Source organism: Parasteatoda tepidariorum, chromosome 3 (genome assembly GCF_982258835.1).
Source record: "Parasteatoda tepidariorum strain Cologne lab strain chromosome 3, Ptep-v5.0, whole genome shotgun sequence".
NCBI lineage: Eukaryota > Metazoa > Arthropoda > Arachnida > Araneae > Theridiidae > Parasteatoda > Parasteatoda tepidariorum.
This window is the reverse complement of record NC_141757.1, coordinates 91,934,481-91,957,281: the sequence shown is the minus strand read 5'-3', so window position 1 is coordinate 91,957,281 and position 22,801 is coordinate 91,934,481. Positions and strand designations below refer to the sequence as shown.

The 22,801-nt window shown below is 26.6% G+C and overlaps 1 protein-coding gene and 1 long non-coding RNA gene across 3 annotated transcripts in view; one reads left to right on the top strand and one right to left on the bottom strand.

Moving 5' to 3' along the window:
* Positions 1 to 1,234: 1,234 nt before the first annotated feature.
* On the bottom strand, positions 1,235 to 5,987 carry LOC147813953 (uncharacterized). The gene is made up of 3 exons (XR_015432649.1): positions 5,746 to 5,987; positions 3,713 to 4,006; positions 1,235 to 1,738 (listed from the first exon to the last, which is right to left on the bottom strand). It is a non-coding gene; the product is annotated as an uncharacterized LOC147813953 (long non-coding RNA).
* Positions 5,988 to 10,627: 4,640 nt separating this feature from the next.
* The window catches only part of LOC107438342 (uncharacterized), a 47,208-nt gene continuing 35,034 nt past the window's right edge, over positions 10,628 to 22,801 (top strand). Inside the window, exons 1-4 of one of the 2 annotated variants that reach the window (XM_071182974.2) lie at positions 10,628 to 10,998; positions 14,160 to 16,005; positions 20,535 to 20,983; positions 22,559 to 22,669. In XM_071182974.2, coding sequence (XP_071039075.2) covers positions 14,202 to 16,005; positions 20,535 to 20,983; positions 22,559 to 22,669 — 2,364 coding nt within the window. In that variant the 5' untranslated portion in view covers positions 10,628 to 10,998; positions 14,160 to 14,201. The remainder of the gene's footprint in view (positions 10,999 to 14,159; positions 16,006 to 20,534; positions 20,984 to 22,558; positions 22,670 to 22,801) is intronic. The other variant, XM_043043602.3, reaches the window with a different exon arrangement.

Sequence of the window (22,801 nt, the reverse complement as noted above, 5' to 3'; positions counted from 1 at the left end):
ATAAAATAAATTTTAATTAGCAATATATTTCATAGAAAAAAAAGATACCTCTGTATTATGTCACTAAAATAAACATAAATCAAGTAATTTAACTAAATGAAATTTCATTACTAAACTGCTTCACACAATTTCGGCAGATCAAACAAAGGATTTCTAAGGAAGCAGAGAAAAACTTTGATAAATGAATTTTTATAACGATTTTCTTAAAATACATACATTTTACAAACTATTTACTTTAAAATCTAACGCGTGGTATTCACAGATATTTAATAAAATTCATTAATCTTTTTAAAAATTTCATGTAATTTTTTTATATACTGCTATGAAACGTACACTAATATTATAAATCTTTAATTAATAAGAATTACCTGTAATTAAAACTTTCATGATGATAAAATATGAAATCCCGCGCAGCCAAATACAGAAAATGGCTTCCTCTAACAATGGGGCACGGGCATTGATTGTAAACAAACAATCAATTGCGGGTGCCTGGGTGGCGAGGTTGTCATAGACTTAACATAGCGAAGTTTAAAAATAAAGTGTTTTTAACTTATATTCTGAATTTATTTAGAATATTACATACATTTTTCAAAGGATAGTGTACTAAACTTTAAATTGTGATGCCATTTTAATTGAAAATTTCCTTTTAAATGCTGCAATTTGAGGATTTATAGTTGATCACTCTGTTTACATATTTCGTGTGATTTGTAATGTTATGACACAACTTGATGAGAAATAAATGTATAAAATATCTACATTAAAATGAATAATATTATTTAATATTTAGTGTTTTATTTATGTGTGTATGTTTTATTTATTTTAAAGCTGATATATATATTAAACACAGTTTTGAGTACATCCTAGTCAATCAATCTTATTAATTCATGTTACTTTTCTTAATAGTATTTTTATTCTGAATGGAACTTCTGCCTTTTATGTTTTTTTAGAAAACTTGTCTTCTGAGCTTTGAATTGGGATGGATAGATTTATGATTCATTTATTCCATTTTTATTTAGTAAATTGTAGGTTCCAGTAGAATCACCATATTTATAATGTTGTTGCATGTTGTTTACTTCTTACATGTTATTTATATTGTTGTTGCTACTCTAACATACTTACTATGCATGCATCAAAATGATGTACATATATTAAAATTAATATCATTACTTGTATTTTGTTTATGTTTTTTAAATCATTAAAGCAGAGTTTATACAAAAATATTTTTTGTGCGTGAGTGTCTCACAAAAGAAAATTTTAAATTAAAAAAAATCTTATTCTGATCCTATTTAAGAGTATTTACATTAGTGTTTAAAGCTTTTCTTAGTTAAATAATGGCTAATTGTATGAGAATAAGTTTTTATTCACATTAAAATGTAAATCAAATACATAAATTATAGAAAGTATATGCAATGTTCTGTCACACATTTAATACTAAAAGTTATTGAATCACATGTATTTATTTAGCAAATTTTATCACAAACATAATACTGAGGAGTGATATACCTCCTCGACATTTAATACTGAAAGTTATTGAATCACATGTATTTAGCAAATTTTATCGCAAATATAATACTGAGGAGTGATCTACCTCCTCGCCGTGTACACTTCTAACATATTTCTATGGCTAAAAGATCTATTACTTCTGGCATGTGTTCTAACTCCATGGTCAGTTTGACATGGATGATCATCACATTATCCATTGTGATACGATTTGTAAGATTATTGTTTCCAAGTGATACTAAAAAGCAAAGGGAGAAATCTTTTATTTTATTTATTTATTTTTTTGTGTGATCAATCATTTGCATTATAAGTTATTTAAAATTTGTTATTCTTTCTCCTTCTCATTAAGCAAAATAAAAAAATTTGATTAAACTTTTCCTGAAACACGAAGGATATTTCTTAGTAAGTAAAACTAAACAGCATTTGAATTATTTAAGAAGAATATAACTAAAACTCTCTTATGTTTTTAATTCAAAACTGTTGAAACTCAGAAAAATACACTTGGAATTAACATACTTAATAGACATATGAATTAAACTAAATATATTTTGCTTTATGTAATGGCAAAATTAAAATGGAAGTCGATTGTTAGCCTGACAGCAATGAGCAATTCAAAGGTGTTTGAATAAGACATCACCGATAAATATTCACTATAATGACTATTAAGCTGTGTACATAGAAATTTCTTTTTTTAAATTTTCTATTCTTAGAAAGTCTTTAAGCAGCGATTTGATTAAATTTGTTTATATTTTCATTGTTTATCTATTTCAATGAAACTATTTTTTTTTAAAGATAGAAAGAGAGAGAAGCTATTATTTAATTGGAGTAATTATTATTAAATATAGATAGCTTTATCATGACATATTCTAATACAATAATTTTGATGTTTTCTAATTAAAAAATTAAAAAAAATTGATATTTAAAAAGGGAATCAGTGTTGCTTTTCCAAATATTTTATCAAAATGGTATTTTATAATGCTTTTAACCTTGTATGATTACGCATGCTACCTAAGTAGTGTTATAAACTATGCTAACACTTTAATGTGTGAACCTTTTCATTTAACATTTTCGTTGATGCATAAAGTAGCAAGAATAAAAGAAATTGAATAAATTTGCAAAACATAGTGGTAAACTTGACATTTAGCGATAATCGATGTACTTTTATTTATTTCATTTAATGCCCAGGTCAGTTGCATTAGAAATCATCATGATTGATACAGGTTCAATTCTAACAAATAATATATAAGTCATCTCTGATAGAGTTAGCTATATAGGTAAGAAGAGTTAATTACTATATAGTATAATTACTAATATTCAGGTAAACAAGAGTTAATTACTATATAGAATATATAATACAATAAGTTTTACATTATTTCACTGATATCAACAGGGTGCTCTACAAATGGGGAGCTGAAATTTGTAAGTAAAACAGACACTATATTCTTAGAAGAGCAAATAACAGGTATGCATTTAGCATGTGATTTGCACATGCACGAGGCATGCCTCTTACATGTAGTTTTTAAACAGTCACTCGTATATGTAAAACATTTGAATATAATGTTGGCTAATGAACTTGCTGCTAAGCCTCATGGTCCTGAGATAGAGTAGCGGATTCATAAATTATAGTTTTTAAAGAAATATTTATCACCCAATACAAACTATAAGAAAAACTGCAAGAAATATTAGATTTTCACATGCTTATGTCAAAGCTGAGATAAGTTTTTACTTGAAATTACATGCTTTGAAATAAGATAAGTGGCAATGAATTAAAAAAAGAAAAAAATAACCTAACACATTATTTAAAAACAAGAAGAAGAAAAAAATAAAGCATTTACGCAGGATATTTATTATATATCTTTCTCAAACCTCTTCTTTATGTACTTCATGGATATTCAATTAATTATTTAAATAATAATTTTCGAAGAAAAATTATCATTTCAACATAATTGGGTTATAAAATATTATATAGCTTAAATTTCGAAAGCAAGAATAGAAATTATTTTACAATAAACCTTTAATCTTTAAATAAATTTCTTTACATTTTTGTTTTTTTCCCCCTTTATTTACAATTGATGCATTATACTGGCTGGAAAGCATACAAATCCTACACTAAATTCAATGTTGTTTAATAGACAGTTTAGGACAAACATGCATAATGACTAGTAAATTTTAAGAAAATTTAACGAAAACAAATCAATACAAACATACGCACCTTCATACTATGCTATCACCGTGTTGTGGAGTACCTTAAAGTCAGACTTAATTTTGAAAGAAGTCTTCATGAGTGTCCTTAAGGATTGATGCGGCTTAGAAGGGGCAATAGGCGGAAAGATACTTGATATTAAATAAGAAACAAGTTTCCTCACTAAAGCCCCACTGAGCCATTCTGCATCCTTTGAAGATCCAATTGAATAATATTTTTCATTTCATCATGTCTTGCTTTAAATAATTCCATCTGCTTCTTCACAATTTCTTTTGAATTGTTTTCTCCATACAAAGTTGCATCCTAAATTGAAAGGAAACAAGTGTGAGGGAGAATTATAAAACAGGCATTATACGTAATCTACTAAATAATGTCTGAAGTAAAAAATGAACAACTATTTCTTATATGAATCATAACAAACATTATCTTTAAGGGGAGAGCCTACTAACCTAAAAATAATAATTTTTTTTTATAAATATCATCAAAATCTAACTAAAACATTTGATACATAGAATAAATTAATTCTACTCTTAATAGACAAAATAATTAAATAATAATGTGTATTTGTGAAAATATCAGCAAAATCCTTATTGGAAGCTCTGCCACCCAGAAGTTCATCAATAAAAACAAATCAATTTTAATGTACATTAAAAAAATTTTGTTTATTATTTTGCTCTGTTTATGAAACAAACATTATATTTTATCTACTTAATTAATATCTTAAGTAAAAAATCAAAAACTATTTTTAATATGAATCATAACATATTATCGTTAGAGAGAGCACGCTCAACCACATAATAAAATACTTCTTTCACAAATATTAACAAAACCTAATTAAAACATTTGAAAATATTTCGTATGTTTGTTTAGAATAAATTAATTCTACTCTTAATAAACAAAATAATTAAATAATAATGAGTATTTGTGAAAATAACATCTAAATCCTTATATTCGAAGCTCTGCCACCCAGAAGCTCAACCACACAATACAAGACTTCTTTCACAAATTTTATCAAAACCTGATTAAAACATTTTAAGAAGCTTAGTACATTTAAAGAAAATAACTAAGTCTACAGTTAAAAAACAAAAGAATTAAATAATAATGTGTGTTATTAAAAATATCAACAAAATCCATTCACTCAAAGCTGCCACCCGGAAGTTTATGTACCAAAACAAAGCAATTTAAACACTGTAGCAAATTTTTTATCCCTATTTTGCCTTATTTATTACACAGGCATTATGCTTACTTAATATCTAATGCAAAAAACCAAAACTGTTTCTTATATGAATCAAAACAAACATCTCTAAGGAGAGAGCACACTCTCACCCGCAGAACAAAAGACTTTTTTTAAACAATTATCAAAACCTAACTAAATTATTTTAATAGATTTAAGACATTTCAAAAAATAAATAAATTCTACTGTTAATAAACAAAAGAATTAAATAATAATGTATAGTAGCAAAAATATCAGAAAAATCCATTCATTCAAAGCTCTGCCACCCAGAAGCAATTTAACAAAAACAAAGCAATTTAAACGCACTGAAACATTCTCTTTATCATTATTTGAACCTATCTATAATACAGGCATTATACTTAATTAAAATCTTACGTAAAAAACAACAACTATTCCTAATTTGATTCAAAACAAACACTATTTTTAAGGAGATAGCACTCACCCACAGAACGTACGAATTTTTTTACACAATAATCAAAACCTTACTAAAATATATTATTATTATTGGGACATACATAAAAATAAATTAATTCACTTTTAGTAGATATAAGAATAAAATAATAACGTGTATTCCTAAAAATGTCAGCAAGATATTAAAGTTTCAATTCTGCCACCCAGAAGATAATAATCATAAAACAAAGCTATTTCATCATATTTAAAATAAAAATTGACAATTATTCTGACTTATTTATGAAGCAGACATCACAGTTAATCTAATTTACTAAGATCTAAACAAAAAACATCAACAATAATATATAGTACGTATCATAATAAACAACATCTGCAAAATGAAACAGAACTCACTCACCACCCATAAATATTTGAATTTTTTTTCCTTTAAAGACTGTCACAATTTAGCCAAAACTTACTATACAGTTTATTAGAACTCTATTCTACACGAAAATCGACCTTTTATACTTCAAAAATTTAAGGAAAATATAAAATTTGCTACTTTATTACAAAATGACATCAAATTCCCATAGACTTACATTAGAGTGCTCGCCACCCAATTGATTGTAAACAAAGATCGTGACGTCACGCGCCCGTGCCCCATAGCTTTTTCGTTTAAACAACGCCAATTGCTTTGGCGAAAAAGTTTGGTCACACAATCAATATAGGGTTATAAGAAGATTGATGGATAAAAGCTAGCGTCAAGCTCACTCCGCCCAGTTACCAATTCCTAAATTGACCAAATATCGTAGTTATAGTTCTTTTTATTATGCAAAGGGTTATTCTAACTGTATACGGTTCAAGCATGCAGTGAATTTTCCCGGGAAAATCCCACCAATCAGGTTCACTTTTCTCTTGATGATGTTTGGAGGTGTGGCAACCACATGCACGGAGAATGCTCCCTAAATCACGGTTCGCAGTAGATGAGCCTTCGAATGCCATGACATGTTTCTCACAGTTCGCGGAGGGGTGCCTTGTTTCTGAAAGGGGATTGGGGAGAATTTTAATCTTTGATATTCTTGATTTATTTAATTATTTAATTCTTTGAGTTACTAATAGTTTGCGGGAAAAAAATGAAATATTCTTAAAATAAAAAATAGCAACAGACTAAAAATCAAATGCATCTTTATTTCTAAAATTTTCTGAAAATCATACTTTAAATGTTTTTAAATATGCGCAATTGATTCATTCAGAAATTTCATCATTTTAGTTAGTAAGGGTTACTTAATTTGTCAGAATATTATAACTAATAATTTATAACTATTTTATTATAGATAAACATTTTATTATATCTATGGTTATTTAATTATTCTCTATTATTTATAATTATTGTATTTTATATTTGCAATTGATAAAATGAGTAACTTTATACCGCTAAAATCTTTTAATTTTAAAGGTACAATAGGTATCTAAATAATGTGTAATAAATCAGCTTTAATAAAACGGTAGAATGCATGAAATGAACTTTAAACAAGCTGTTGTTTTTTGTTTTGATTTGCTAAGTAGTTGTTAATTTATGCAGTAGCATTGTTTTTAAAATAATTGATAGCTTAAATAATCTGAAAAAAATATATTGCATTAAAATTTTAAAAAAATCTGCGTTTTCAATTTTTCTCTTTCATGTTTGTTATGCCTTGCCTATTTTTTCCGCAATTGCAAACTTGCACATTTCACAAAGCAAACAAAATTGATCGTTAGTTCTTTTTTTTTAAAAAAAAAGCAATATTTTCTTCTTTTATATATTTTTCAATTATATTTTTTATAATAAATTACTATTTGCAAACTCAAACAATACAATATTTTTTTCTTCAAATATAATAATTTATCTCTTCATAGAAAATGATATGGAAATGGAAAATGATCTGCAACTATTGTTTTGTTTTTTATTACCCTTTTACATTGAAACCAACGCAGAAGACAAGGGTGCCAAGCAGTCGCAGTTTATTTGTCATTTAAGGATTTCATATTAAGAGTTTTTAGTTATACAATTTCAATCTTGTTGCTCTAGCCATAAGGGTCATTCGTAATTTTTTTTGTTATATTGCATATTCATGTTTGAAGTTTAACTCGATAGAAATTTTTTAAATACTTTCAATAAAATAAATTTTCTATTGCAAAATATTCTTTATTCCTTTCATATTTGACCGTGGATTATTTATTTGCTTATTATTTTTTTTTTGTTATCTTTTTTACTATTTGGAATGTAAATAAATTCTAAAAATGTCATTCGTAAGATTTTTTTTTCATCGTATGACACATAAATTTGTAAAAGACTTTTTGAATTAGAATTAATTGCTCCAAGCAAGATAATCTAAAATATTACTTGAATAAAGACATTAATACTAGTATAATCATAACCAATGAATAAAACAGAATGTATTTAGAAAGACTTAGCTAATATTTAAAAAAATATATAAAAACTGAGAGTAAAAAAATATTTTTAAGTTTGTTTTTTTCTCTCTCTGAAATTTGTAATTTACCATTTTACTAACAATAAGTATTTTTAAAGTTCAAATGTCAAACAACATTTTCAGATATGACTAAAAAATTTTCTTTTGTCAAGCATTTTTTTTAAATACAATTTCTAAAAAAAAGTGTTTTAAAAAAATGTGATTTTAGAAATTTTTTAATGTTAATTTCAACGAATTTAATTCCTAAAATATTACATAATTTTAAAAAAAAAGCTAACTTTCGAGTATATTTCGATATTAAAGCTATAAGACTAAAAATATCTTTTTGCCTTGGAATATTTAGAACAGAAAAGTAAAGGGGGGGGGCGGAAAAATTAATAAAATTAATAAAAAAGGTTTTTTAATTATGCATCTAAATTTATCCGCAGCTTTATAATAATTAAAACACGATTACATTGAAAACGTTTCCTTTCTTTTTATTACTCTTTTGTATTGAACCCAACTCAGAAGGCAAATGTGCCAGGTAGTCGCACTTTATTTTTTATTCAAATATTTCATGCTAAAATTGTTGGTTAAACAATTTCATTGCTTTCGGTCTAGCCATAAGGGCTAATTGTTATTTTTATACTACAAATTCTAGCTAGTAGTTAAATATTATGGAAATATTTTTAATAATTTTAATAAAAGAAATTTTCAGTTACAAAATACTCTTAATTGTTTTTATTTATTTATTTTATTATATTATATTTTTTTTGTTTTACAATCTACCATTGTGTAGTTTTTTTTACACGTCGCATAAATTCTTTAAAAACTTTTTGAGGTAGAATTAATCGCATTCATTTGGATGATATGAAATATTATTTGTATAAATCCAAAAAACATCAATTTAGTCATAATAAATTAATATACCCGAATATCTTTAGAAGAATTTAGCCTATATTTAATAAAGAATGTCAAAACAGAGAAAAAACTACGTGTAAGTTTTTGTTTCTTCCTAAAATTTGTAATATACCATTTTATTAAAAATAAATATTTTTAAAAGGTTCAACGTCAAACAACAGATTAATAAGTAACTAATAGGTTTTTCTCTATCAAGCATTTTTTATTAATACGATTTCTAGCAGAAAATTTTGAATCGTGATTTTGGAAATTTTTAAATCAAGAAATTTCGTTTCTAAGATATCAGATAATTTTCTTTTTTTAAAAAAAAAACAAGTTATACAGTTTATTTCGGTTATATATATAACAGAAAAATATAGAAAATAAGTGAAAACATGCTTCTTGATTATGCATCTAAAATTGTTAATGACTTCATAGCAATTTTAAAAACGATTACATTGTAAAAGTTCCCGTTCTTTTAAATCTCTTATAGGAAATTGTGCAGCGCATGAAAAATACGTATACAAATTATAGTAATTCTTATTTACGTTATATACGATATAGTTATTATAGTAATCTTATTTATTTATTATGTACCATTCTCAATAATAACTCACAATTTTTTGAAATTTTTTTAAGAAAAAATCAAACAAATCTACTGAGAAACAGTTTTTTATTTTTTAAAAAGCATTTTTTATCTCTGAATATTTTGAAAATAATACAAGGTAGGTAAAATAAAATTTAATAAAAATAAGGGAATAATTATACTTAACATACATGACCAAAAATTCACAAAAATTTGGAACGAAAAAAATGTTCATATGTTAAATAAGTTGTGCAAGTAACCAATTTATTTAATCGATTTATTATACGAAATAATAAATTTGAGAGAGAAGAATTATGCCTGAGAAATATATATATTCATAAAATATCTAAGAAAAATGTTTATAAAAAATCATAAAATATCTGGGTAAGCATTATCTTTGAAATCAGAGATCAAATTTAATCCCAACATTAATCACACACTATTCAAACGTTCGAATCGTTTTCACTAGCAAATTGTTAGGTGAAAGACATCCGATAGTTGGGAGGGAAAATGAAGATCGCAGTCCATTCACGTAAGCTACAGAGGTGGTGGAGCTATTCCCTCAGCAGAGAATCAAAATTTTGATTTCATGTCTCCTCAGGAATTATTTCCCAGATTGCGCCTCATTAATGCCCATTGTGCAGCTCCAGTACCACGTAATTAAAGTAGTACTACTATTTTCCCAACTGCACGAGTTTTCACTGGCCACTTTCACTATATGCGAGAAATTCGTGATTACAAATGAGGACCTGATTGAGGAATTTTCATTGGTTATTTATATTTTGCCAATCAGGTTCTAATTTTGTTGTTGTTGTAATTAATTTACTTCACACAAAAGCAGCACAATTTACTATTGGTGACGGTTTGGGGAGCATCTCTGCAGAGGATGATCCGAAGACGTGCCATAACCATTGATCCTCTGCAGATGGGCTGCCATCCCCCCTTCTGTGGTTTGACGGCCTACATACGAAGTCGAGAATTTTACGGACGAGCAGTTTAACGAGAACCCAAACCGTACACCCTCGGTCCCATTGTAGGCTGATTAAAGTGATCACCCATTTGCAAACTGCGGTGATTGTGGGACTCTCATTTTCTATTATCAGTGTGGTGTAAATCGAAAGAATATGGCAATGCACCAAAATTGAAACAGTTTGAGACAGATAATTTTGCCAATTACGCCCCTCAGATCACAGTTGATAGAAAAGGGGAGTTTTGCAGACAGCGAACTGCGTTGCGTGAATAGTGTACAAAGAGAAAAGCTCTTAAGCTCCCCATCGTTACAGAGTAGTCTTGCATGCAAAAGCAAACGCGTCCAGAGTGCAGTGTGAATGGCACTGTAGCTTATTCAGCCCATTCGTCGTGTTGGTCTTTATTAAAGTTCTCTTTGACATCTGGCAGTGATTTTGAAGTTGTTAGTGTTTTGTTTAGTTTTTGTGTTTTCATTTTTACCTGTAGTGATAATGACTTAATATTTATAATTAAGATGTGATAAATTTCATAAATCGAATAAGGATAGCATTCAATTAAGGTTATTTTTTTGTTATTTAACATTCATATTGAATGTCTGAATTTTAAGTCTAGAGTAGCGCATACCGTGGCATCTTTGTTGTTAAACGGTGTCATCTAAAACAATAAACATTATCTGGAAAATTATTTATAATTGCAGGTATTACATATTTTAAAATATTTCTGCACTCACGTGGTACAGTTGCTTGTATTGAAATGCAAGAAAAATGTAAGTAAAAACTTGTCAGTTTCAATGGTTCGTCCATTACTTGTGATTAAACTTCATATCTTTTATTTTTATTTGACTGTTTATTATGCATATTGAACTGTGGTTTGATTTCTATTACACGTCTCGTGACTATGATTCGTGTAGTTTTTTACATTTCAATATTAAATAAGTTTTTTACATTTCAATTTCAATATTAAATTGAAGATAAAATATTCAAATTAATTTCTTATTTAAGTGTAATTATTTTTTTTATTTCAATTATTGATATAATTAGTGTGTTATATAAATCTGAAATAAACATGCATGATATAACTGAATTATTGTAGCTAAATGAAAAAATAATTTATTAATTATTCATTTATTCAAAGAACTGTGTATAATGTTTGTATGGCTGGAAGAAAAAAAATGACGTGCCCGCAGATTTTCTAAGATATTGAAAAAGAAACATTGTATAATTGCTTGTCAAAATACATTTATATGATAATACATCACTGATTAATCTTAAAATTGGGCTCAGGATTTGAAATTATCAACTGTCTTTTGGTCCAAGACTAAAATTTTCCTCAAACCATAATAAATTTTTTTCTGTGGTCTCCCCTGAATCAGCAATCAAAGTGAAGGAATGGTATGCTGTTATGGTTTTTTGATATTCAGTTTCATGTTTTTGATTTATGCTTGATTTTGTCTTTAAATAGCATATTTCATCATAATTGTGACAATACCCATGATCTGTATAGTACTTTTTCATTTAAATTCACTTTATTAACTTTTAAAAAAAAAACTAATAGGGTAGACAAACTCTTGAAAAAGTGTATAGATTGGAACTATTTCATAAGGACTACTAATTACATTCTCTTAATTTATATTCCTGTTATACACATTCATTAAAAGGAATATTTTGAGCTAAAGTCATCTTTAATGTGGATTATATTTTATTTCTTTTTTATATATTTTTTTAGTTAATAAGTAAGTGTCATATTTAAGTTCCAAGTTTTCCTTTAATAACTTTTTCTTAAATAAATAATCAATTCTTTGGTAGTGCTATATCTGACAAGTATTTTTGCATTTATTGACTTAATACCTATTGGATGTGATTTAATACTTTTTCTTGTGTGTTCCTTACATACCAATTGAAAGATTTTATAACTTACCTTACCTTCTTACTTATTAATTTAATATTATTCACAACTAAAATGAAGCAGGGCTTCTGAATTGTTTAGTTTTTTTTGTAAATATTTGCTCACATTGAGCTAGTTCTATTATGTAACTGCTTTATGGATGTTATAGGAAGGGAGAAGTCTATTTACAGTACTGAAACTGGTTTTCATTAATATAATTTTTTTTACACTGTAAACCAAAATCTCAGCTTAAGACCTAAATGCAAATATTTACACTTTGGTTTTAGATTTGTTTTACATGTTGACAGTTAACTTAGCTACAAAGTAGGAAAATTTAACCAGTTGTTTCATTGAAGCTTTAAGACTTATAAAATATAATTTTTTATGATAATAGATACTAATTCAACAAGTACTAAAATAAATATCGAAAATTAGACTGTCACAATCTATTTAGCAAGTTGCATTATTATTAAAATTGCATTATTGAAAAACAATATCTGTATATTTTGTAGTTGACTCTTTTAATCAGAATAACTTGTTATTGCAACATGATATATGTATAATAAATGTTTATGAACTGCCTTATGTATATTAAAAATGTATAATGTATATTGAAAGTGTATAATGTATATTTAAAGTGTACTTCATTAAAACCTAATTTCTTGAAGAAAATTCAAATAGATATTCCTTTGATATGAAATCTGGCATATCTATATTTAAAAAAAAATCTGTTAGATAAAGTTTTTTAATGATAATTTAAAAGAACTTCATTTACACTCAAAGTATCATATTTACTCCATTCTCAAGGGTTTTAGTTTTGATGTTCGTGATAAAATATTTTTTTCTTGTTATTTGTCTTGATTTTTGGCTTTTTGCCTGTCTATTTTTGATTTTTGAAATATTCTGAACATCATATTTTCAATGAATACATAGGTTGATTTTGAAATGATTTATTTGAAGAATAAAAAGATTATTTTGAAAGGCAGTCCACCCTGATTGTAATAAATGAGCCCTCTTACTAAAAGTAAGCCGCCATCCCTTGGACAGACTTCATTTTTATTTAGATTCCATTTTGAAAAAATTTATTCAATGTTTTTAAATAATAATTGCACACTGGTAAAATTATCTGTATTAATAGGTTTAGTTCTGATTACTGTTGGAAATATTTACTACGTTGGGACTACTTCCAAATTTTGTTTGCAAATATAATTCTTTTATATACACTTTGTTTATCATAGTTTTTTGTCGTTTAATATAGTTTTTGTTTTGTTGTAAGCAAAATTATGGGTCCTTTCAACTGTTTTTTTTTTTGTGTGTGGGTGTTAAAATCCTTTGGGTCTAATCTAGCCTACCATATATTAAATAGTTAGGAAATTAAAACTTTAAGTTAGATTCCAATTATAAACTATTTAAAAGAACAATTTTTTGGTATTTGTTTTCTGAGACAAATTTTGTTCGTTCTTCTTACTTGTTGGGAGAAATCACTTTTTCCATGCTTTTTTCCATTGTGAAAGAATCTTGCCTTCCCTGTCTTATGTAAGTGATGTATACAGATTCTTTTATTTATTAGAATTATTTTTCTGTTGAGGTTATGTTTTCAACTGAACAACCGCAATTGAATAGGTCTCTAGATATCATATAAAAGCAAAAATTTATAATTAAGTATGTGTAATGGATACCTATCTCTCTGCCATTTTTTTAATCTCTAGTCTATTATAAATGAAAGAAAAATATTTTTCTGAGGCTTTTTGTATTATCAACAAAATCATATTTTCAGAATGTAGCTATAAGAAAAAGCGAATTTGCTGTCCCTGCAAAAGTATGTAACACTGTGTTAAATGGGTAACAAATAATATATACTGCTAAATTGTTTTGAAAATATATAATAGTTAAAAAATATACAATAGTTACAAACATACAATGAAAATAGGCAATTGTTTTAAGTGCACTGTAACAACTCACTCTAAATACAATTTTATTAATGAAAAAATGCATGCTCATTTTATATATATCAACTGATTCTTTACTTTTTTATATTTTTAGAACACTTTAAACAGTGGAATTTTTGTCTTTCCAATTTCTACCATGGCTCATGTAGAAGCAGAGGTATATAATGCAACAAGACCACGACGAGCATGGGTAGATGGTAAAAGCTCACAAATGGAACAACCATTCTATAAAAGCTTGAAATCTAATTATGATGAGCATGATAGAGAGTCTAAAGATTCAAATAAAAATAAAGGAGAAAGTTTTAGGCCTATGGGGTCAAAAGTAAGTACCATTGCTCACATGTTTCAAGCTCTATCACAGCAAAAGGTTGACAATGCTTCTCTAAGATCGCCTGTGAGTAAGGAAGCTCCAAATATAGAAAGAGTGCAGTCTCCTGATCTATATAAGCCAGAAAGATCATCTTCCCTGCCTGCATTTCCCAGCTCAAATTGCTCCCTGTCACGCCGTGGAAGCCACCTTACTAGATTCAACAATGCAAAAGCTATGTTTGAAAATTTAGAAAGAAAGAAATCAACTGAGGACAAAACTGTTTGTGATAAGCGTGTTCGAGCAAGCACGACCCCTAATACAGAAAGCTCTAAAGTGAATAACCACTCTCTTGTAAATTCCTCAAATCTGAGTAAAATATTGCAAACAAATAAATCTATGACTAATGACTTCGATTCATCAAATGTGAAAGATGTACCAATGAAAGAATCAAGTAATATCATTGATTTCAAAACTACTCAAATGTCAAAATCTGAAAGTAATAGATCCTCACAAGATTTAGTTTATGCTAAACCTGTATCTCCTAAAATAACTGAAAATCTGTATAATATAGATAATGATAAGAAGTCTGTGATAAAATCATCTGTTAACTGTGATTTCTCTAAAGATTCTGATAGCATCTCTGTTGAACCAAATTCCAACAGGATGACTCAACTTATGCACAATGTAAAAAATAAGAATAGTTTAGAGTCAGATCCGATAATAGTTAACACCAAACCTTGCAAGGTATTTTCTTCGGAGGGTGTTCACTCCAAAATAGTTCCACAAGAAAACAACGCGGAAGAAAAGTATGAGGATAAAGATAAAATTACCATTGATACTTTTAGCAAAATAACCACTGAGTCCCTAAGATCAGTTTCACAGAAGTCTCTCTACCGAAAACAAGAGTCTAACTCAATTGCAGAAACAAAAAGTTTTCACCAGAAAGAAAATTTATCACCCCAGCCTTACATTGAAAACAAATCCATTTTTTCGTCTGATGCAAGATTAAAAAGTGCTTTTGAATTTGAAAATAACCGCATGAAATCGAATCTTCAAAATAAAGTGTTTGATAGTTCAAGCTATGTTGTGCCTACAATTTATCGTAAGGAACCCATTGGAGAAGAAAGATTTAGTGCTTCTATGTCTTCTTCAGCTCAATTACCTAAAGAAAAAGATTCTAAAATACCACTAATAGACAATCAAGTATGTTCCAAAGAGTCTGGAAACAGTGATGCTATACAAACTGCTAAAGCTTCTGATATGTCAGCTGGTTCTAAAAAATTGCAGAAAGATATAGATGTAAGCGAAATTGCTGAGAAATCTTCATATATCCAAAGTACCACTGTAAAGACAACAAAAGCTCTACCATCACTAAGTTCAGATGTAGAATTAGTATATGATAGCTTTCAAAGTGCCTTAAAAAATTCAAAAGAATGTTATATATCATCTCCTTCTCAAAGTCCAGTGTCTAAGGAAGATATTTCTATTAAAGATGAAGCTGAACAGAGTGATAAGTTACAGTCTGATGTCCATGAAAGTCATGCAATAAATGAGCAAAGTGTCGTTTCAACTTATGAAGTATCTAAAAGGCAAACTGTTACTACTTTAAGAAGTAATTCTTTTCCACCAGGTAAATTTTTTTCTAATTTATCTATCATGTTAATATTTATTACTAGTTTTAGCCTTAATGGCATTTTGGTTATTAAGGCACTGAGCTGTCATTGTGTAAGATTGAGGGTCTAACCTTGGTAGTGGCTTGAAACCTGTCTGGTTTCAGATTGATGATGGGTACTAACTTAGTATAGGGGCCCAGAAATGCTAAGAATTCAGTAGAAATTCCTTACAAAAAGTGTAATAATTAATTATTTATTAATTATCAATTTTTTTAAAAATGAAATTTTAAACAATTATTTTCTTATTTTTTATAAGGCCATACTCAGCAGAAATGACATCAGAAAACATGGTGAATTTTATGGGGACCAAGATTTCTGAGGGCTGGGTAGAAGTTCCTTACAAAAAGTTTATTGATTTTTAATGAACTAATTCTTTATAATTGCAGTTTATTTATTATCTTTAGTATTAATCACTAATACCATTCTTAATTGCACTTAGGATATTAAGGCACTGCATTAACATTGTATAGGACCTAGGTTCTTTTCCTGGTAGTGGCTTGAAGCTTATGATCGATGAGAGATACTATCTTTGGGAAGTATTGTAAATGGTACAGGAATGCTGAGGATTTGGTAGAAACTTATAAAAAGTGCACAAATTTTTTTAATGATTTTATTTCTAAAAATATTGCAAAGAATTATTATATTTTTAAAATTTTATTTATTATAAGGTCATACTTAACAAGGAATAATAGGGAGAATCATATGAGGTATTGGAACTGCTGAAGGCCCACTATAAGTTCCTTGCAAAAAGTTTAATTATTTTTAATATTTTTTTTATTTGCAAATATTTTTTTAATAAATATAGAAATCTTAGTAATGTGTGACAAGTGTATTTGTAAATTGGTATTTCAGGAATCGAAATGTAAGCTACCATTTTAAAAAAAGGCCCCTTTTAAGTATTTTTAGTTTGAAAAAATTCAAGAACTATTGCTTTTTTTGTTACATTTAAATGTATTTTAATCTCATCTCTTAAATTTTAAAACATATATATAAATAGGTAAATAAATAATAAAAAAAATAAAACTGTCAATTTTGCTTTAGTAACATATAAAAATTTCTATCTACTCCCATAATACTTTTCATCTAGTGAATAATTTTATACATGTAATATTTGGCAGAGGTAAAATCAGATATAAGTATGTTTATTTATTTCAGAAATAGATTACAATGATTTTTGTGATGAGTGAATCAAGATAAATTATATGTAGAACAATAGACTTTTTTTGGGAACTAGTTTCTTTTCTTCATGCATGAAGGATGATCTTTCTTCTCTTCAATTCAATTTTCTGTTTAACTACGTAATCCAGGGAAAAAATAACAGTTGTTTCCTGTCTGAAACAACTAAGTCAGTTCTTTATTGTTCTACAATGAGCAAGTTTTTTTTTATTTTTCATTCAAAATTCTTAATTACCCAGTTATGTAAATATATCTCTGTCTGAATAGCATATTCTGAATTCTATTTGAGTTGCAAGTTGCCTATTTTAGAAGTTTACAAATTCCTATGCATTGAAAAAACTAGTTTATTAGTTTTTATTTTTAATAAATATTGTGAGTTTTGATAATGAATACAAATTATCAGTTCCTGTTACCTTAATCTGGCTAATGGTTTAGTTAAAAATTTTATGATTTGAGTGAGTGGTTTGTATAAGAAATATTGTTAAAACATGGTTATTAATTAAGGTAATTAATAATTATTTTCATTGTTTTACTGATTAAAGTTTTATATAATTTCAATTTCAAGTGAATTTTGTTACAACTAAGTCAGTCCTTTACTAAGCAGGCTTACCTAAGTTTTCTACTGTAAGCAAGTTTTTTTTTTTTTAAAAAAAAAGAGAAAAAAAAAGTATTATTAAAAATCATTTAATCTTCTTAATTACTTAGTTATGTACAACTTATCTGTTTTTAAGTAGTATATTCTCACTTCTGTTTGAGTTGCAAATTGCTTATTTTAATACTTTCTGAAATGTATTTAAAAATTAGTTTTCTAGTTATCAGTTTTATAACTAATTGCAAATTTTGATAACTTCAAATGATCAATTCTTCTTACACTTATCATTTAGCTTATAGATTAAATGATTTTTTAAATTTAAATTTAATTTATTTATTAATTTTATTAATTTTAATTTATTTATTTCTTGCAAAAGAAATACCTTTAAACTAATGCTATGAATAATAAATTAAGTTTATCATACTATTGCTTAAATTTTAATGTTTATTTTTCGTGATATTTTAAAATTTTTTTGAAATTTTTTTTATTTGATTATTAAGAAGAGGTCATAATTATCTCTGAATTTAGCTAAGAGTTAAATCTAGAAATTTTACTTGCCTTACATCATAGTTAATAATATATACTTTAATTAACTGGCTAAGAATTTATGTATTATTTAGTATAAGCAGTTACAATAAAATAAGATAAGGTACATAAAATTATGGGATTGTAACTTTTCATGTAACCTATTTGGAAATATTCAAATTCATTAATGTTAATATAATTGGTATTAGAGTTCATTATTTTTTTTGTGTGTCATTGAATTTTTATCTAATGTAGTGTAATCATAATTTTTTATGCTAAAAATGCTTTTAGTATTAAAAAGTAAAAAGCTCTTTTGTATTTTATTTATTTTTTTAAAATCAATAAGTCTTTTTTGATTATTTTTTAAAAAGAATTTTTTATGTCATTTCATAAGTATGTAATTTCATAAGTATATCGGCGTTTAAGTAAACTTTTCAAACCCCTAAATTTTCTGAAAATCTAGGGGTCAATTATACACAGATAAAAAAAAAGTGCTCATTCGTTGATTGTGAATTATTGATCCGTTATGAACAATGAGATAGATGTGAATAATTCTATATCACTTTACCCTTTTTAGGAACTATTTATGATATGTTAGTTAAATACAATTGATCTCTGAGTATATTTTCTTAACATTTTAAAGTTTTTTTTCTTAGAAATAATACTTATCCAAAGATCAGTTTGAAATATTTTTAACTTGAGAACATTTTGTAAACTTAAATTTTTATTTTGTTTTTTTAATTTTAAAAATTTTCTTATTTGGGTTTTTCAGCAGTCGACTTATACATATACACCCGAAATATCAGAAATTTGCTATTTCGTATTCAAAAATAGGGAATTTACATATAAACCAGAATATATGGTATTTTCTCATTGTTTGCTACTTAAAAACTAAGTTATTTTCTTACTATTTAGATATTTGAGTTGAAAATGACTGGAATTAAGTTTTGGAACTGATTATTTTTTGAGCTTTCAGATGTACAGTGCTAATAATAAAAAACGCTAAATAACTTTTGATATAATGATTGGATCTTCACATTCTAGGGCTCGATCTTAATGGTTCAAAGGGGTGTCCCCAAATATGGTAAATAATTAGTGCAAATTATAATTTAAGTTACAAAATCAGGCGCAAAAATGTACTTTCTCTTAGTAAATATAACTTTTTTTCGACGGATTCGGATTTCTGAATATCAAAATATTGGGGATAACCGTAATCTGGGAAATATGGTCCTAATAGTTTGGTTTAGGACCGCAGTCCAAAGTTTGGGCCCCTTAATGTTAAATTTACTTTTTGCTTATTTCACCAGAAATTTTTAACAGTAACTTTTTAATGGAATTTAAAAACTTTTGCACACAATTATTAAACTTGTTTATCCAAAGATTCCATGCAAAATATAACTTTTAATAATTATTTATTATTTTTTATTTTATTTAATAATAGTCGAAAAAATTTTAAATTGTAAGGTATACAATTTTTTCACGTAGTTTTAAAGAATGTAATTTTAAATGGCAAAATATAAAATTTGAGCGAAATTTGGTCAAATAGTTCTTGAGAAATCGAATTTGAAAATATGTATTTTTCAAAATTTGATTTCTCAGAAACTATTCTACTGATCTTGTTCAAATTTGTATTTTGATTTGTATTTTTTTAAAAACAAATTGCGATCATTAAAATGATATTAATTGTATACTTTACAATTCAAAGTTTTTGACTTTCGTCACATAAAATAATAAAAAAGTAAGAAATATGTACTGGAATTTATATTCTGAATAGAATTATCATTGGATAAACGAGTTTTATAATTGTGTGCAAAATTTTTTTGATTCACTTAAAAAGTTCTCAAGATATCGCAAAATACACAGAAAGGGAAATTAACTTTTAAGGGGTCCAAAATTTGGGAACCTCTCCTGCCCAAACTGTTCGGGACCCTACTTTCCAGATTGCCCCTTATACTTGGTGGTCAGAAATCTGAATCCGTTGAAATAAAAAGTATGTTTATTCAGAGAAAGTACGTTTTTGTGTCTAATTTCGTTTCCTAAAACTTAAAGATCCTATGATTAGATCAAAAGTTATTCAGGATGGTCTATATTTTATTTTGTGTACTGTACATATGTAATATAATTCTTTACTTTTTTAGACATTTGCATTTATTTTTGTTCATATTAATAGTCAGTTTTTTTTATTTTTGATAGATAATTATGAAGAAAATGGCTCTATATCCCAAGATGATGTTTCACCAACAGTAGTTATTCATTCAGAAAAAACAAAGGAGACAGTCCATAATAATTATAAATCTTTATTTAAAGAATTACATGATGATCTACAAGAAAAGTATGATTCTGATACTTTTGAAAATCGAAGCAACTCTTTTGAAACTAAAGTTTTAAATGTTGATGAGAATGAAATGCATAATCAGTATGAATCCAGTGAAGAACATATGAAAGATGACCTGAAAGAAACTTTCGTTGATGATACATCATCAGATTGTCAATACTCAGATGAATCAAGCAATCAAGAATTCTACTCTGTTTCATCTCATCATCCTCTCAATCAAAGTTATGTCGTGAATGATAATTTTCCTTTTGTATCCCCACCTGAATGGAAACATCGAAATTCAAATTTTGTTGAAGATAGATATAGGGTAAATTTTTTTATCATACTAAAATATCTTATTCCTATTTACTTATTTACGTAAATATAACTTTCAAAATATTTATAAAATGTGAAAAACAAACATTGCAATTTTAAATTTGGCAAATATAAGCCAGAAATCCCCCAGCACAGCAACATGTGCTGCAGATTATTACATAAAGATTATAACAATAAATTATTACATCTTCTGCAGATTATTTTTCATCTAAGCTTTATTTTTAAAAAATTCAAGCAAGCAAATGGAAGAAGTCACTGAGACTCCTTTTTAACTCTAAACTTGTTTTGAATTAAAGTTAAAAAGACAAATTGAGAGAACACCATAAATAGGCTTAACTGTATAGGAAACTATTCAATTTTTTTTTATCTTCATGAAATTCATCTGAAATCTAAACTGCTTGAAATGCTTATGTCAGATATTTAAAGACCTTATATTTGCAAATTTTGCTGCATATATTAATTAAAGCTGAAGTTTTACAATAATAATCTCTGCCTGAATATGTTGGTGTCTCAGCCAAATCAGGATTCATGATTAGGATTCAATTATATAGTGCTGCAGATTAACTTCTCAAATTCTGCTACTGGGGATATAAGGTAAATTTTTAATCATATTCAAAATATTTGCATCTAAATATTTTGAAAATGTATATGAAATGTGTATTATGGCAATTCTTAGTCTGCACAATGGGTCTTGTTATTCTTAGTAAGATAGAAATATAGTAAACTTGCTATATTCTTTTTATTTTTATCTTATTCAGGGTTAGTTTGATTTAAATCGTGATTAAAATCATGTTTTTAATCAACTGTGATTTTTTAAAAGCCATTAATTTTTTTTATAAATAATTATAATTTAGTTATAAAAGTATTTTATGCAATATAATTAATAAATGCATTCTTTACGGTATGATTGTTTAAAAGTCTGATTTCCATGATAATGATGGTATTTTATTTAGAAATAATGAAAGGGTTCATATATATAGCTCGTGTATATGAGGACTTGTTCTGTCCATGGTAACTTGGGTTAAATTTTTTTTGCAATGTTTTCTGCTCTAAACTAATTTACTCTTCATCAGATATCTAATTGACAAATAGTCTCCAAACCTTTTGCTTTCATAAGCAAGTTGAGCTTGAAAAATTGAACTATGATTTTATTTATTTAGTGATTTAGTTTTTTTCAAAATTAAATAATAATTTTAACTATTTTAGTAAAAAATATTAACTATTATGGCTATATTATTATTTTTAAATAATATTTAGCATTAATAAAACATTTATTCAATACTTTGTTTTGTAAATCTAAAAGAAAAAAAAATTAATTTAAATAAAAAAAATAATCCAATTTAAATAAAAAATATCTGATTCTTTCCCCCATTTTCTTAATCATGATTTTATTAAACTCTGATTATATTATATTATCAAACATTCAAATTCTAAATTTAAAGATACATAAAGGTTATTTTTTTTTATATTCTCATATTATCATACATCATTTTGAAAATGTTTTATGAAATTTCTATAATTAAATTTTATCAGGATCTTGTGTAAATGAAATGTTTTCATTTTTAAGGGTTCATCTGGAGCTGATGTGAGTTTGCACGATTCTGCTGGAGAATCTTTAGCAGAATTCCAGGAACAAGATTTAGCTTTTATACAAGAAGCTGATTTAGAAGACTTAAAAGTAATTTTGCTTTTTTTATTGTATTATAATCTAATACCTCTTTTGATATTTAATATCATTGCTAAATTTTGTAGAAATTGTTTGAAACATTTTAATATTTTATAACAGTGTTGAAAATTATAATTTTTTTTC